Source organism: Daphnia magna, linkage group LG7 (genome assembly GCF_020631705.1).
Source record: "Daphnia magna isolate NIES linkage group LG7, ASM2063170v1.1, whole genome shotgun sequence".
Taxonomy (NCBI): Eukaryota; Metazoa; Arthropoda; class Branchiopoda; order Diplostraca; family Daphniidae; genus Daphnia; species Daphnia magna.
In genome coordinates this window covers 775,007-789,202 of record NC_059188.1, presented here as the reverse complement: position 1 = coordinate 789,202, position 14,196 = coordinate 775,007, and the positions used below count along the sequence as shown (strand labels likewise).

The 14,196-nt window shown below is 39.3% G+C and overlaps 3 protein-coding genes and 1 long non-coding RNA gene across 8 annotated transcripts; 3 read left to right on the top strand and 1 right to left on the bottom strand.

The window, feature by feature from the left end:
• Nucleotides 1-856: 856 nt before the first annotated feature.
• LOC116927065 (phosphoacetylglucosamine mutase) lies at nucleotides 857-3,524 on the top strand. Its single transcript, XM_032934043.2, has 11 exons — nucleotides 857-1,051; nucleotides 1,170-1,240; nucleotides 1,301-1,430; nucleotides 1,514-1,609; nucleotides 1,674-2,070; nucleotides 2,138-2,264; nucleotides 2,341-2,453; nucleotides 2,518-2,675; nucleotides 2,740-2,920; nucleotides 2,983-3,110; nucleotides 3,186-3,524. Exons 1-11 carry the CDS (start codon nucleotides 951-953, stop codon nucleotides 3,325-3,327), a joined length of 1,644 nt encoding a protein of 547 aa, XP_032789934.2. The 5' UTR covers nucleotides 857-950; the 3' UTR covers nucleotides 3,328-3,524.
• Nucleotides 3,525-4,384: 860 nt separating this feature from the next.
• LOC116927202 (chromobox protein homolog 1) lies at nucleotides 4,385-5,961 on the top strand. 2 transcript variants are annotated; one of them, XM_032934222.2, is made up of 5 exons: nucleotides 4,385-4,544; nucleotides 4,707-4,873; nucleotides 4,961-5,225; nucleotides 5,310-5,413; nucleotides 5,648-5,961. In XM_032934222.2, the coding sequence occupies exons 2-5, from the start codon at nucleotides 4,764-4,766 to the stop codon at nucleotides 5,778-5,780; spliced, it is 612 nt and encodes a 203-aa protein (XP_032790113.1). In that variant the 5' UTR covers nucleotides 4,385-4,544; nucleotides 4,707-4,763; the 3' UTR covers nucleotides 5,781-5,961. The 2 variants fall into 2 exon arrangements, with proteins under 2 accessions (XP_032790113.1, XP_032790114.1); XM_032934223.2 differs by lacking the exon at nucleotides 4,385-4,544 and adding an exon at nucleotides 4,566-4,596.
• Nucleotides 5,962-9,856: 3,895 nt separating this feature from the next.
• Nucleotides 9,857-11,610, bottom strand: LOC123474691. Of its 4 annotated transcripts, none has more exons than XR_006649621.1 (3): nucleotides 10,612-11,610; nucleotides 10,110-10,551; nucleotides 9,857-10,026 (listed from the first exon to the last, which is right to left on the bottom strand). It is a non-coding gene; the product is annotated as an uncharacterized LOC123474691 (long non-coding RNA). The 4 variants fall into 4 exon arrangements; XR_006649619.1 differs by having other exon boundaries at nucleotides 9,857-10,271; nucleotides 10,339-10,551; XR_006649620.1 differs by having other exon boundaries at nucleotides 9,857-10,551; nucleotides 10,612-11,041; nucleotides 11,121-11,610.
• A 135-nt stretch (nucleotides 11,611-11,745) lies between these two features.
• On the top strand, nucleotides 11,746-13,196 carry LOC116927143. Its single transcript, XM_045177131.1, has 5 exons — nucleotides 11,746-11,910; nucleotides 12,003-12,086; nucleotides 12,164-12,247; nucleotides 12,309-12,522; nucleotides 12,605-13,196. Exons 1-5 carry the CDS (start codon nucleotides 11,791-11,793, stop codon nucleotides 13,099-13,101), a joined length of 999 nt encoding a protein of 332 aa, XP_045033066.1. The 5' UTR covers nucleotides 11,746-11,790; the 3' UTR covers nucleotides 13,102-13,196.
• Nucleotides 13,197-14,196: the final 1,000 nt, after the last annotated feature.

The window sequence follows — 14,196 nt, the reverse complement described above, 5'->3', positions numbered from 1 at the left end:
ATGTCGAAGTGTTGCTAATTTCAACCTTACTCCGTCGATTAATTTTAAAAGCCAACGTGTTAGCGATGAATTTTCTGTCATGGAAGCGATAGGAAAAGGAGAATTTTCATTATTGCACTAATTCGAACGTTGTTCTTGCTGGCTGTACGCACGCAAATAAAGCGAGGTCAACAATGAGTTTTACAGGTTCGAACGTTTTAAGGATTACATCGCGTTTGATGGTCATAGAGAACATTCTGGGTCTGTGGAACATGTTTCGTTTATCTGGACAATGTAAGCTATTTACGGCGATATGGCGAGTTGAGCAATCGTGTTTTGTTACACATTCTTGTGTTTGGGCGATAGCCCACATACAAGTTGACAGGATTCTTTCCTTTTCTTCACTCTGAAATTAGAGCAGCCATTTTTTGCGTGACGGAATTAAACAGAGCTTGACCTGAAGATTTTGAGGTAGGCGATTTTTCAAGAACATTTTTTTTAATATGGTATGACAATTCAGCGAAAAAGACATTTGATGGAACTTGTTATCTGCACTCCTCCGCTGCTTATCAGGGCATTGAAAGGAGGACAAAAGGTATTAATGATTATGCATAAAAGGCCACTTGTTTATCTTGTTTATATATACTATATATATTTTTTTTTTTCTGTTCTTCGAGTTCGAATTGGCCCCGACAAAAGCTGTCATCAATGAAAGCGTTGCCACATCGCATGGCGTAATTTTTATTTACCTACTCCGCCTACTCATTGAATTTGTTAAATTGAATTTATGATTTTAATTCCGTTGCTTATCTAGCCTAGATTGCTAATACTAATCTCTTTAAATTCTTTTTTTTTTTTTCTAACTTCGCTTTTTCAGTTGCAACATGCAATCGCGCGTTATCGGAGAATCGGAGCACTTTCACTTTGACAGCACTCTATTCTCAATCGTGCAGTGAATTCATTGTGTTGAAATGGCGGATATTTTAAACAATTCGCAACAACTGGGAACAGAGAAATATCCCCGGAAATCTGAAAAATTGATTCAGTATGGTACATCCGGATTCAGAACTAAGTATGATGCATACTAACACAAGTTGTAAATTGGTATATTTTCCATAGCATGTTGATCACATTCCATATGGTCATCTTTACTAAAAGCTATATGTATGTGTATATTTTATTGTTTCTAGAGCCGAAGAGCTAGCTCATGTTATGTATCGGATGGGAGTTCTAGCAGCCTTTAGATCCATGCAGAAAAATGGTAAATTGATTTGATGTTCAGCTTTCCATTGTAACTATTTATAGTTTCATTAATATCTAGCTGTTATTGGTGTTATGATAACTGCATCCCACAATGATGAGCCTGATAATGGAGTCAAGTTGGTAGACCCTCATGGAGAAATGCTTGAAGCTTCGTGGGAAGGAATTGCCACAAAACTAGCTAATGTCAAGTGAGTAACACAACTCAGTAGTAAACAAATCCAATTGATAATTTTCATGTCATTTGCTAAATCATTTTTCTGTTAATTTACAGGAATGAAGAACTTAAGTCAACTATGTGTGATATATTGGAAGAAAACAAAATAGAGCTTGGTAAAAATGCAATGGTTTATGTTGGCAGAGACACCAGGTATATTCTGCATAACCAAAAATCTTAACTCTTTAGTAGCTCTAACTTGATTATTGCATTTCAGACCAAGTAGTCCATACTTAGCTCAAGCAGTCATTGACGGTGTTGAATCCGTCCAAGGATGTGTCACTGATTTTGGTATTCTCTCAACTCCTCAATTGCATTTCTTTGTTACTTGCCAGAACACCAACAATAAGGCTTATGGAGAGCCTAACGAAGAAGGGTACTTTAAAAAGCTAGCTTCAGCATTTAAAGCTCTTAGAGGTGAAAGTGCTGACAATGGCCAGTACCAGCATAGTCTCACTCTTGATGGAGCTAATGGGGTTGGTGCTTTAAAAATGAAAATTCTTCAGGAATACTTGGGAAATAGCCTTGAAGTGTCTATTTTCAGTAGTGGAGATGGCAAGCTAAATTATCAATGCGGAGCAGATTATGTCAAAGTTCTGCAGAAGCCTCCACATGTAAAATTTCTCTAGCATTATATCCCTTCATTTCATTTGTGACAATGTGTAACTTCATTTTTTACAGAGTATGCAACTTGAAGTAGGCCAGCGTGCGGCATCACTAGACGGCGATGCCGACCGTTTGGTTTATTTTTATCTCGATACTCAAGGAAAATTTAAATTGCTTGATGGTGATAAAATTGCCACTCTAGGTTTGTTGTTTCATAGTTCGTTTAGCCTTTTATGCCGACTTAAAATTTATTTTAATCGATCGTCTAATTTTCATAGTCGCTGGATATTTAAAAAAACTTGTCAAAGAAAGTGGCTTGAACCTGAACATGGGACTAGTTCAAACTGCGTATGCAAATGGCAGTTCGACTGAATACATAAACAATACTTTGGTAAGTTGGGTTTCGATGAAATGTCTCTTCAATTCCTATTTCATGTTCTTTATCGTAATGTTAGGGAGTTGAAGTGGCGTGTGTTCCAACCGGTGTCAAGTACCTTCATCATCGTGCTCTGGATTTTGACATAGGCGTCTATTTCGAAGCAAACGGCCATGGCACTGTAATATTTAGTCCTACGGCCACTGATATGATCAAAAAAGCTGCCTCCGATGAAACGTATTACTTTGGAACTTGCTCGATACCATTTCATCATAACTAATTATTCATACTTGTTTTACAGTCTGCCGTCAGATCAAGTCGCAACCGCAAAACGACTTTTCTTACTTATGGACGTGATAAATCAAACAGTTGGCGATGCATTATCAGATCTCCTACTGGTAGAAACAGTGCTTCATGCATTTGGCTGGAGTCTTGCTGAATGGGATGCAGCCTACACTGACTTACCAAATAGACAGATGAAGGTCTATATCTGGGTTCTGTGCTCTGCCAAGCATATTTGTAATGTATCGTTTCTTTAACATAGGTCAGCGTCGCTGATAGGAATGTCATTCAGACTACAGATGCGGAACGTCGTTGCGTGGAACCCCCTGGATTGCAAACTGAAATTGATTCAATAGTGGCTAAATTTAACAAAGGTCGTTCCTTTGCTCGGTAATGACTTGTCAAATTGAATGCTTAAAAAAAAATGTCAAGCTCATTTTTTTACTAATTGAATTAATTTATTAGCCCCTCTGGTACAGAAGATGTAGTCCGAGTATACGCAGAGGCTGACACTCAAGCTAATGCTGATCAATTGGCACATCAGGTAGCATTGAAGATTTACGAATTAGCTAATGGTGTTGGCACTGTGCCCTCACTGCCCAACTGAAATAACAATCGAATGGAATTAAATTAAGAAAATTTCATGTGAGTATGAGGCATTTGTTAGTTATGTGTACGATATTATATGGTGTTGGATTAGATTTCATATTTTACAGCTGTTACAAAACTTCCTTTTCAAATACACATTCCAGTTTTGTTTGATTGCATAGTACAAGGTGTGTAATACAAGTTGTGCCAGTGTTACATGTGTATTTCATGATGATTTTTCATTTGTGGAGTGCTGATGGTCTGGATGGCATTTTTTTTTTTTTTTTTGAGGACAAAAATATAAAATGTGAAAGGTAAACACTTGAAGTTGGGATCAAGAGGTAATATAGATCATTGAAATCAAACATACAAATAAACTCGCATCTTGCATGGGGTTCTACAAACTAAATTCAGCTTGTCAATTGCTCTTTCTTTTGTACAGATACATTTTTTTAACCTCTTTTTGTTTTAAACATTAAAACATGGAATAATTTGAAATATGGCTAGCGCTCGGCCCCACGTCATCGGGGAGTTTTTTAGTCGATCCGGTGCGGGGATAATCTTAATCGGGGAAGTAATTTCGGTGCTCAGTGCGGTGATATCGGTGATCGTTGCCTTCCCCGATTATCAATGAATAGTAATCTAAATTGGCAGCTGCCCTACGGCCAGCAAGAAAAAAATGTGACCCTAGTCACGTGATTCTTGTTGGCCTATCAGAAGGTCACTGGTAAGACTAACCCCCTATGGCTGAAGCGGTGCTATCGGTGCAGCACCGATTATAGCACCGTTCCGCACCGAAAAAAGAAATCCCCGCACCGAACTTCCCCGATTCATTTTAATCGGGGAAGCTTAGCGGTGTCCCCGATTAGAATGTGTTGGGGCCGAGCCCTAAATATGGCTAACCCGAGTAAGGAAAGAGTAAGAGTAAATAAAGTTGGACTATTATTTGACCATTTTCCCTTGTACTTATATTCCTATCGAAAATAATTGAATTGCCTAAACGTTGCATTTAGAGCTTACACGTAGAAATTTGACACGAGGTCGCTTTTTATAACAATCCCGCCCATTGGACTTGCTCTCTTCTCTAGGAAAGTGAACAGCCAATCATCAACTACCTCCTTTGTACTCAATTAGAGGCTTCTGCAAGACCCCATGCACTGTGAGATGTAGGAGTGCTCGAGCTGGAGCTGTAAATAACGTTAACAATAACTAATTTTCTTGTTTTTCTTTATTCAAGTGAGTACAGATTTTAATCTTTTACCACGATTTGAATATTGTTGGTCTATTGGTATGCAAGATGAAACTTCGTTGAAAACATTTTCTATTCCGTCCGTTGCCCCATGTTTGTTCCACTGTCTTCAGTTGACCTCTAGAATCCTAAAATTCGTATCCCTTCAGGTTGCGCGAGAAGATATCCCGAAGAGGAGTTAATTTTCAATCAAAATAATTTCAATCATGTCCCGAAATAGCAGAGGGAATGGGAAAAAAGTGTCAAATCATGTTTCTTCTTTACCAAGTGACACAGATGAAGAAGAATACATTGTTGAGAAAATTCTCGACCGGAGGTTAGTTTGGAAATTGTTTCTATCCTTCAATACATCAATATAAAAGGATAGCTTTGTGATTATAACTGAATCTTGATATCATATTAGGGAGAAGAATGGTGAAATTGAGTATTTGCTTAAATGGATAGGCTTCTCAGATGATGACAATACTTGGGAACCCAAGAAAAACCTGTGTTGTTATGATTTGATTGCAGCGTTCGAAAGCAAGAGAAATGAGAAGGAAAAAATGAAAAAGAAACATATTAATATAAAGGAAAAAGAAAAACATCCATCATTGAAGGAAAATCTTGAAAACAAGCAAGACGAGCTAAGCCAAGAGAAGAAAGCTGTGAAGAAAAAAACTAAAGTGCAGGTTTGTTTTAAATTTGTAACTTTGGGGCAGTGAACATCAAGATGTGATTAGTAAATCTATGGTTTTCTACATGTGTCATTATAGATGCCCAGTCTTCTAACAGGATTTGATCGAAATATGGAGGCCGAGAAAATTTTAGGGGCGACTGATGACAGTCCTAGTGGTGAACTTCTCTTCCTCATAAAGTGGTTCGTTCAATCTAATTCAGTATCAATAGCATCATGTATGCAATTAACGTATTCAGTAGCATTAGTGATATTGACCCTCAGCCAAGCTTTTCGTTACGACAACGTCCAGTTTCTTTTAAAAGTTCAAATGCTATTATTTTTGCGGTTAGAGCATTGCTTCTGTTAGTCGTTTGATTGTTGTTAAAATCCATTGTAGACATACGGTTGATGCGTTCCGTTTTATTGGATTTTTAGGAAATCATCCGATGACTGTGATCTAGTTCCGTCAAGCCTAGCTAACAAACTTTGCCCACAAGTCGTGATCAAGTTCTATGAGAAGAACTTGTATTGGCCTAACTCAAAGAGCAAAACTTCCGCGAAAAATTGAGAAATCCGTATGTACTTAAGTGTCATTTTTATAATTGTAATGAAACACCTTTATTAAGAGTTGAAGTGTGGGAAGGTACCACTCTTTTTTCACGTTTGCCCTATACGCTCGTCTTTATCTGTCGATTTGTCATGTGGACCTCGAATTCCCAAGTCCTTGATACACGGTTTTTACACGGGAATTCAGAAACAACTTCTTTCAGTATTTTGTGCGTCCCCTCATGAAATGGAACACATCTTAGCGTATCTCAGTTGCTGGGAACTGTTGCAGAATATTTTCAGATTGATGGCAGTCTACTGGGACTGCCTCGGTTCATTGCTGGCGCCCACATTGCAAATTGGAACATCGTCGGCAACCACATCCGCTTCATTATTCTTGCATTTTTTTGACAATCTTTGTCGATCACAGCATTTCCAACTTGCAGATGTTAGCCGTCATCGACGTTACTGTCCGTCACCGTCACCTGGAATCTTGCCTAAAAGGTACACATAAGCTAGACTACTTGTCGTTCTCTAATAATGTTGACGTATTTTATTCTCGAAATTTGTTTATTTTTCTGCCCAGCAACAGTTCGTTTGTTATCCAAATGTAACAACAGAAAAGCCGATGTTGGCATTTCATGCATTTAAAGAAGTAGCTAACCATGGGAAGAAATCGGCATGGTTAATGTTGGAGCGGGATGGTCGCGAGAAAGAGTAAGGTAAGAATGACACAAAAGTAGAAGGCACAGACAATCGCTTAAAGCTCAAAAGAGGTCAGGATCAAAAACTTTCTTTTTTATCCTTATTTTTCATCTGTTGGAGGTGTTCGCCATTGTAATTGCCATGAACTTGTCGACACCTTCACTGCTGAATCTTATAATTGGTAAGTTTTCAAAATCATTTGACTTTAGCATACATATTACTAAGGAGAAATCCTGCTTCATCAAAGACGTTTTTCTGTCCAGTAAATCTCGGCAAAAAGTGCACGCAAAGAGAAATAGTAAAATTTAATTAAACTGCATAACCCATTTTATTTGACGATTTGATTGAAACAATTTTAGGACATCCACTGTTGAAACTGAACTGGGAGTAACTTGGAGAATGGTGCAGGAACAATACCACATGTTGAACAAAAAAACACACAGCCATGTACAATACCGAGCGTTTATTGTGTGCACATACTATTTCTCGTGCTTTAGTACTATTTTATGCGGCGGCCAATTGATTCTCTGGTGTCACCTGTACCTTGACTTTGTCTACTTCTCCACTCAACGCTTTACACTTACGTCATAGAAATAGAATTAACAAGTTCAAGTAATTGCACTTTTCTCATTAAAAAGTTAAGCAATTGTTATAAAACCTCACACTTTGTAGTTATAAATTGCAACACAAGATGGCGCTGCTGTCACTGTATTTCTATTCTGATTAAAGTACGTGTTATTTGTGAAACCCGTATGCGAATATTTGTTAACTGTGTTATAATTCAATTGAAAGTTCGACATAAACAAATGGCGTGTCATCTACTTTTAAGTGTTTTCAATCTTCTATGTGGTATTCAAGTGAAGAACATCAAATGGATTATTTTTGTGAAACTGCCAAAACCTCTGATTGAAAAAACTGTTCACAACCTGCTTTTGCATTCATTCAAGCTATTCTATTATTAATTGAGAGGTATTATTTTTATATTTTGCCAATCAGAATACAATAGCCAAGATTCTGCTTTTAACAAGTAGCTTGTGAAACCTAAATTGCAAAGGATGCTACCTGTTGAGAAAAGGTTACGAATGACACAAATCCTATGGTTGAAATACCATCATGTCATTCTGATGGTCTTAATTTGTTCAACAATTCATCTCAGTTGTGATTTGACAAGTGCACTGTATTTTGTGTTGGCAATCATTAACCACCACCATTTCAGCAACCTTCTTCTCACTTCTAATGAGCCTCACAAGTGGTCAGATTTTGTGTTGAGGTGAGTTATTAGACTTGTATTTTGGCAGTCAGTATCAAATTTGCATGATTTTGCTTTTACTCCTAGCTCGTGGAAGTGAAAGTGCAAAGGGTGCTGGCCCTGAAGGATTTGACAAGTGCACCGGATACTGTGTTTGCAACCATTAACTATCACCATTTCACCAATCTTCTCATCGTTTCTACTGAACCTATCATGTGGAAGGATTTTGCATTCAGAGGTGAGTTATTAGACTTGTATTTTACCAGTCACTATCAAATTGGCATGATTCTTCATTTATTTCAAGTTCGTGGAACTTAAAATGCAAAAGAAACTGGCCCTGAAGGAAAGTCATACACAATGAAAAATTGGTGGATTGGAATACCTCATGTATAGAATCTTTTGGCCCATTCATCATTTCATGTAAGTTTCAGTTTCGTAAAACCAGCCTGTTCCTCTATATTGGGTTGCCAATGGTTAACAAACAACATTTCAACAGTCTCCTTTTCATTTCTAGTTTGCCAACAAAAACACGTCTTTGGCTCGCCCGTCGCCCCGTCTTTGGCTCGCCCGTCGCCCCGTCTTTGGCTCGCCCGTCGCCCCGTCTTCGCTTCGCCCGTCGCCCCGTCTTCGCCTCGTCCGTCGCCCCGTCTTCGCCTCGTCCGTCGCCCCGTCTTCGCCTCGTCCGTCGCCCCGTCTTCGCCTCGTCCGTCGCCCCGTCTTCGCCTCGTCCGTCGCCCCGTCTTCGCCTCGTCCGTCGCCCCGTCTTCGCCTCGTCCGTCGCCCCGTCTTCGCCTCGTCCGTCGCCCCGTCGTCGCCTCGTCCGTCGCCCCGTCGTCGCCTCGTCCGTCGCCCCGTCGTCGCCTCGTCCGTCGCCCCGTCGTCGCCTCGTCCGTCGCCCCGTCCGTCGCCCCGTCGTCGCCTCGCCTGTTGCCTCGTCTTTGTTGGTATCGTTGTATTTAGTAATGTGTTTGTGCTAATTAACCCGTTGGCTGCCACCCACTTTGATCCCCTTTTTTTTTTAGCTTGTTAGGGTCCGGCAGCGCTGTTCTACCCAATGGTCTATTTGCCATGGGTGGGACAGTTGCACAAGCCGTGTGGCTCAAAGTCGATCGTCGAGGCAATGCACCATTAGGAACTCCCCCCTTGTCGATGCGGTGATAGTTGCCTGGGGTGTGCATTCCCGTAACGGCTTCCATCATCGTGTCAGCCCGGACTTGTCTTCGGACAAGTCCCCCTTGGTCGTGATCCCTCTGATGGCGATGTAGATAGCGTAGTTGTAGTGGCGTGGCAGCCAACGGGTTAGTTAAGTGTATTTGTGTATGTTTTGTATATGTGTTGTATTGTGAAATGTAAAATGTAGTGGTGGAATTGTGGGTGGATGGAGGGACAATAAAAACTTTTTATATTTATTTGATTTTGTTTTTATTTTCATGACTATGTCAGTTGATGAGTTGGGGATCGAACCTTAGACCTTCTGCATACCTTGCTAGTGCTTTACCATTAAGCTATCTGTGATATTTTGAAGTTACTATGTATTCCTTTATAACTTTATATGCACTGCATACCTAGATAGACGTTCAAACATAAACCTTAAGAAGTACGGTTCAGTAATGGCGTAGCGGTAAGAGACTAAGTTGCTAATCGTATGATCCTGAGTTCGATTCCCAGAAGAACCTAGGAAAGTTCCATATACTATTAAAAGGATATCATCAATAAAGTGTTTATGTTAAAAACAATTTCCATTTCTCAAAAAAAACAGACATTATAACTTAATCGAAGTAACACACCTCCTGGATTTGAACACAGTATCTTCGACTTCGCAAGCCGATACTCGACCACTGTGCTATCATTGTTACAATTATATATTCTACATATTCAACACATTAACGTAACTGTACGCGATTGTAGATAGCCACTCAAATATCAATGGTGGGGAATATGGAAGCAATGCCAGAACAGTACGGTGTCTACCCCACGACACAATGGTTTGTAGTTCAATTCCCGGACAAGCTTCTATATCCCCCAATTTTCTTAGTAGCGAACCTTCTGGGGTACCTACATGTAAGTGTCTCGACTATGTCTAGAAACTTATCAAGTTAAAGGATGGAAATAATTTGAAATAGTCCATATATAATCAAACAATATTTTTATAAGGTAATTTGAACTGTATTCATAATCGTGCAACGTTCGCATATATTGTCGTTCTCAGATTAGACTTTTAAACAGTTTATGATTTATAATTTACCTCATATGGGAATCGATCCCCGATGCCGAAGCTCAACCATTAAGCCATAAGTGATGTATAATTATTTTCCTGTCAAATTAAGATAAGCCATTTACACCAGCAATATTACATTATAAATTTGTAACAGTAACGTTTTTTTCTATTATCTTTACAACACGGTTGAGAATGGAACACCAAACATTTGACTTGTTTATCCGATGCTCTACCAATCAACGATGATAGACATTTCTATTTTCACTACTAGTCCTCATCATTTTGAGAGCCACTTCTGGACTTAGAATATTTTTTTTGAAGGATTCTTTCTTCCTACGTAACTGTGAGAGGCAAAGAAATCAGGAACCCAGGGGTTACTTTCCTTTGTTTGTTCTTATTGGTCAATACCTTCCCATAGGAATGTTTAAATATATAAACAAATACAATCCATCCATATTTTCCTGGGATTCGAACGGGCCGATTCCTGGGCAGACATTTTAATTTTGCGTCATTAGTGACAAAAAACATCACACCATTCTTTCACGTTTGTTGACGCTGATGTGTTAGATTCTCATCGGGTAGTTTCAAAATAGGCAAACGATACTTTTCTATTACGAAATCCTTTAATACAAGAATAACTTTAGCAGATGTTCGTTTTTACAAGTTTTATAGCAAACTTACCCCACAATCTGAGGAACCAACATTCGTGAATGAAATGGTTGCAACGCGAGTCACGGGCACACAGGATTTTTCCGCTTATTATTAGCAGGACGCAGTCCTCCTAATTTAATGATAGTTGCAGGATCCTACAACAAAGACTATTGTTTTTAAATAAAACATTTACCGTATAAAAACCACAAAAGATATCCTAAAGGATCCTAACGACGTTACAATAGTGGCACCATGAACGTTCGGCATTTTGCAGACTGCTGATGGAACTGTTTCTTCTCAATCCTAAGCAATGGGGACGGAGGTATTCGAGGCTCCACCCGATAACTGCAGAGGTTTCTGCTGGAAGTGAGTAATCCTTGTTATCAGCCATGTCGCTGTTGGAATCCAAGCTGGTTGACGTAACGGCTACAATCAGTAATATCAAACAAGCACAATTTGTCTATTAAATGAGAAGAATAAAAGAAATCATCACAGGCAAATTCAGAAAATGTTAAAATATTCTAGTATCATGGTTTAACTGCTTATTAGTAAAAGATGAAGACTTTTTGTCTGGGGCAGTTCCAATCGCGCAACGAACGCTGACTCTGCTGTAATCAGCAGCCCATACGCAGCACCAATCCAACTATTTATAACACCCAATAAGCCACGCGCATTTCCTAATTGAGAAATCGGGTTTACCACATGGGGTGTACATAAACGTTTGCGTACCAATCGTTTTCCACGGAGATGCTAAACAATGGCAGTTGACGCGTAGAAGTGGGACGCTATTACAACACATAAAAAAAATAATAAAATTGCAGAGATGACCTGTCAACCTTTGTCTTTATTTGTCGTTCCTGCATAAAAAAAACAAACAACTGCGTAGGTCCTGTCAAAACTGCCTGTTGATCAGCTTTAAACATCATCACACTGTCAACAACGCTGAGCAAATGTGTCTGATAAACCAAAAAATGTTAGGCAAGGGATATAGTTTTTATGTAAGAAACTAGATCGGGAATACGACTTTCCACGTTTACGTCTAAAGCCATTATCCTACGCGAACGTCAAAGTGACGAGATAATCATAACACAAGATTACCAACAATCAGTAACCGCTAGCAATTGTTGAGGGTCGAATTTCCTATAAAAACTGGGTAATAGCCTCAAATTAAAACAGAAACTGTCCGAAACATTAGTAAAAACGGTAAATATGGCTCGTTCTTATTCAATTTTGATTCCAATCGGAATCCTGGTTCTTGCTTGGTCGACTTCCTCCACACCTACTGCCCCCAGTTTGGAGGATCAACTTCAACAGCTACGAAAAGATTTTGTAAGAAAATTGTTTGTTCCACTTCAATGTCTTTCCGTACACTTTGCTAAGATTGATTCGCTTACAACAGTCCAACTTACTCTATTTCGCAGGTTCAATTTAAGGAAGTGACGAATGAAAAAGAAGCAACATTCGAGGCGGAGTTAATTGAACTCAAAGCCAAGGACCAACAGAATGTGAGTGTTGTTCGGTTGTTACTATACTAAGAAAGCATATCGCATTTTCATGTAATGTCGAATCATATTTCTTTTAGAGTAAAATCATCGAATCGTTAGCAAATGAAATTAACGAACTGAAAGAAAAAGTTTCAGGCCTGGAAGCCCAACTTCATCAACAGGTAAGCCTTTCACAACGAAATAATTCAAAACTATTTAAAAACGCTTACCATCGGCTTGTAGAATCCACACAACCGTGTAGCAACCAGCTCCTTCGACAGCAGTCCCACTGGCTTCGATGAATCCAAACACCAACCGCGATCCATTAACGGGATGCCATCATCGTGTGGAGATCTACAGATGATAGGCCACAGTTGGAACGGGTTGTATTCAATTATGGGACTCCGCGCAGTCGAAACTGTCTACTGTGACTTCAACAAGCCACTAGATGATCCAGGTAATTATTTCATCTCGTTAATATAAACAGAGGGAGATAAAGAGAGGGAAGAATTATTTCAAATTTTACACAAAAATTTCAGGTTTCCAGACGAGGATTGGCTATCAAGATATAAAGACAAAACCTATTTACTTTTACGTACAGAAAACCAGAAGTTTTGCGACAGAGAATATCCCAATGCCATTTGAGCTTGCAATGCTTAACAGTGGAGAAGCCATGAATTTAGAAACTGGGATATTCACAGCACCCGTTACGGGAACTTACTTCTTTTCGTTTACAGCACTCGCGCAATTTTCTGTCTCGAACGAACCTCTCAGGACGGTTAACGTGATGCTTTATCGAAACGGTCAACCAGTTGCACGTAGTCAGTTGAACGAAGTTAACGGCATTGCAAACTCAGAATACTTAAGCCCATTAGTTCTTCAAACGGCTCTAGCGTTGCAAGTCGGAGACGAAGTCTGGGTGCAGAGTGACCTAATCGACGGAGGGTTTCTATACGACAACAACGACGTCGGATACGCCCGTTGCACGCATTTCAACGGCTGGCTTCTAGAAGAAGAAATCGCCCCTTCCTTGTAGATTGGCGTGATTTCATATGTAAAACTTGAGCGTTTACATTCTAGAAAGAAAACCCGACTGTAGATTCATGTTCAATACAACTTTGACAAACCTTATTCAAGCACTCCTCACAGTATCCATATCTCATCAGTCACAGCCAAATACGTGGAACGAGTTTGACACTTGGCATTCAAGCGGTTTTCTATCCAGCCAAGACCTTACAGAGTTCCAAAGCCATCACGTCGACACCGAGTTTGATAACATTCTTCGGTCGTCATAACAAGAAACTTGATTTCAAAAGAATCTGTTGCATTTTGACTAAAAACAAAATGGATGGACCTATACAAAAATTACGGATTAACAAGTAAGGTTTCGCAACCTACAACAATGGTCAGCCAAGTATCGGCGCGATAGCAATTTCGGCAGAAACATCAAGAACAAAAAATGAATCGACATGGTCGTTCGCCGAATAGCTGCGCGATTTTGTTATTCTAGAAGAATGAAACCTAAGCATAGATTAAAGTATAAAACAAGATTTCCATGCCCAATCCTCAATGAATAAGGGCTCAAGTTTCAAGTGTGCTATAAATGAACAAGAAATAATGCGAAGTAAAAAGTTTCATCATTTTGTTGGTTTTGGATACCTATAACTAGATCTATACATTTTACTTATGTCCATTAATAGAACGAAATTCTTTGATGAAAATCCTATGAATTTCCTCCTAGACATTTTCCGCTTTCCAATCGATAGCGAGTAAAACCTAATTATCTAATGCCAATAACCCTTCAATCTACTCTTAAGTTGAACGCCGCAGATGAGGTCTGGCTTCAGATAGATAGAGGTCCAATTTCTGGCTATTTATTCGACTACAGTGATACCTATTGCACTAATTTTAACGGCTGGCTTTTTAGAAGAAGAAATCTTTCAAATCGAGAACGTTTTGCACACCCAAATGGACAGCAAATACTAGGACCACGATAATAATAATAATAATAACAATAAATAAAAAAAATAAAAAAAGGGGGGGGGGCATTAAGAAACGCAGAATTTCCTACAATCCATCCCCCCCCCCACCCAGGCCTTAGGCTTAAAGCAAAAGTATATATTAGATTAAA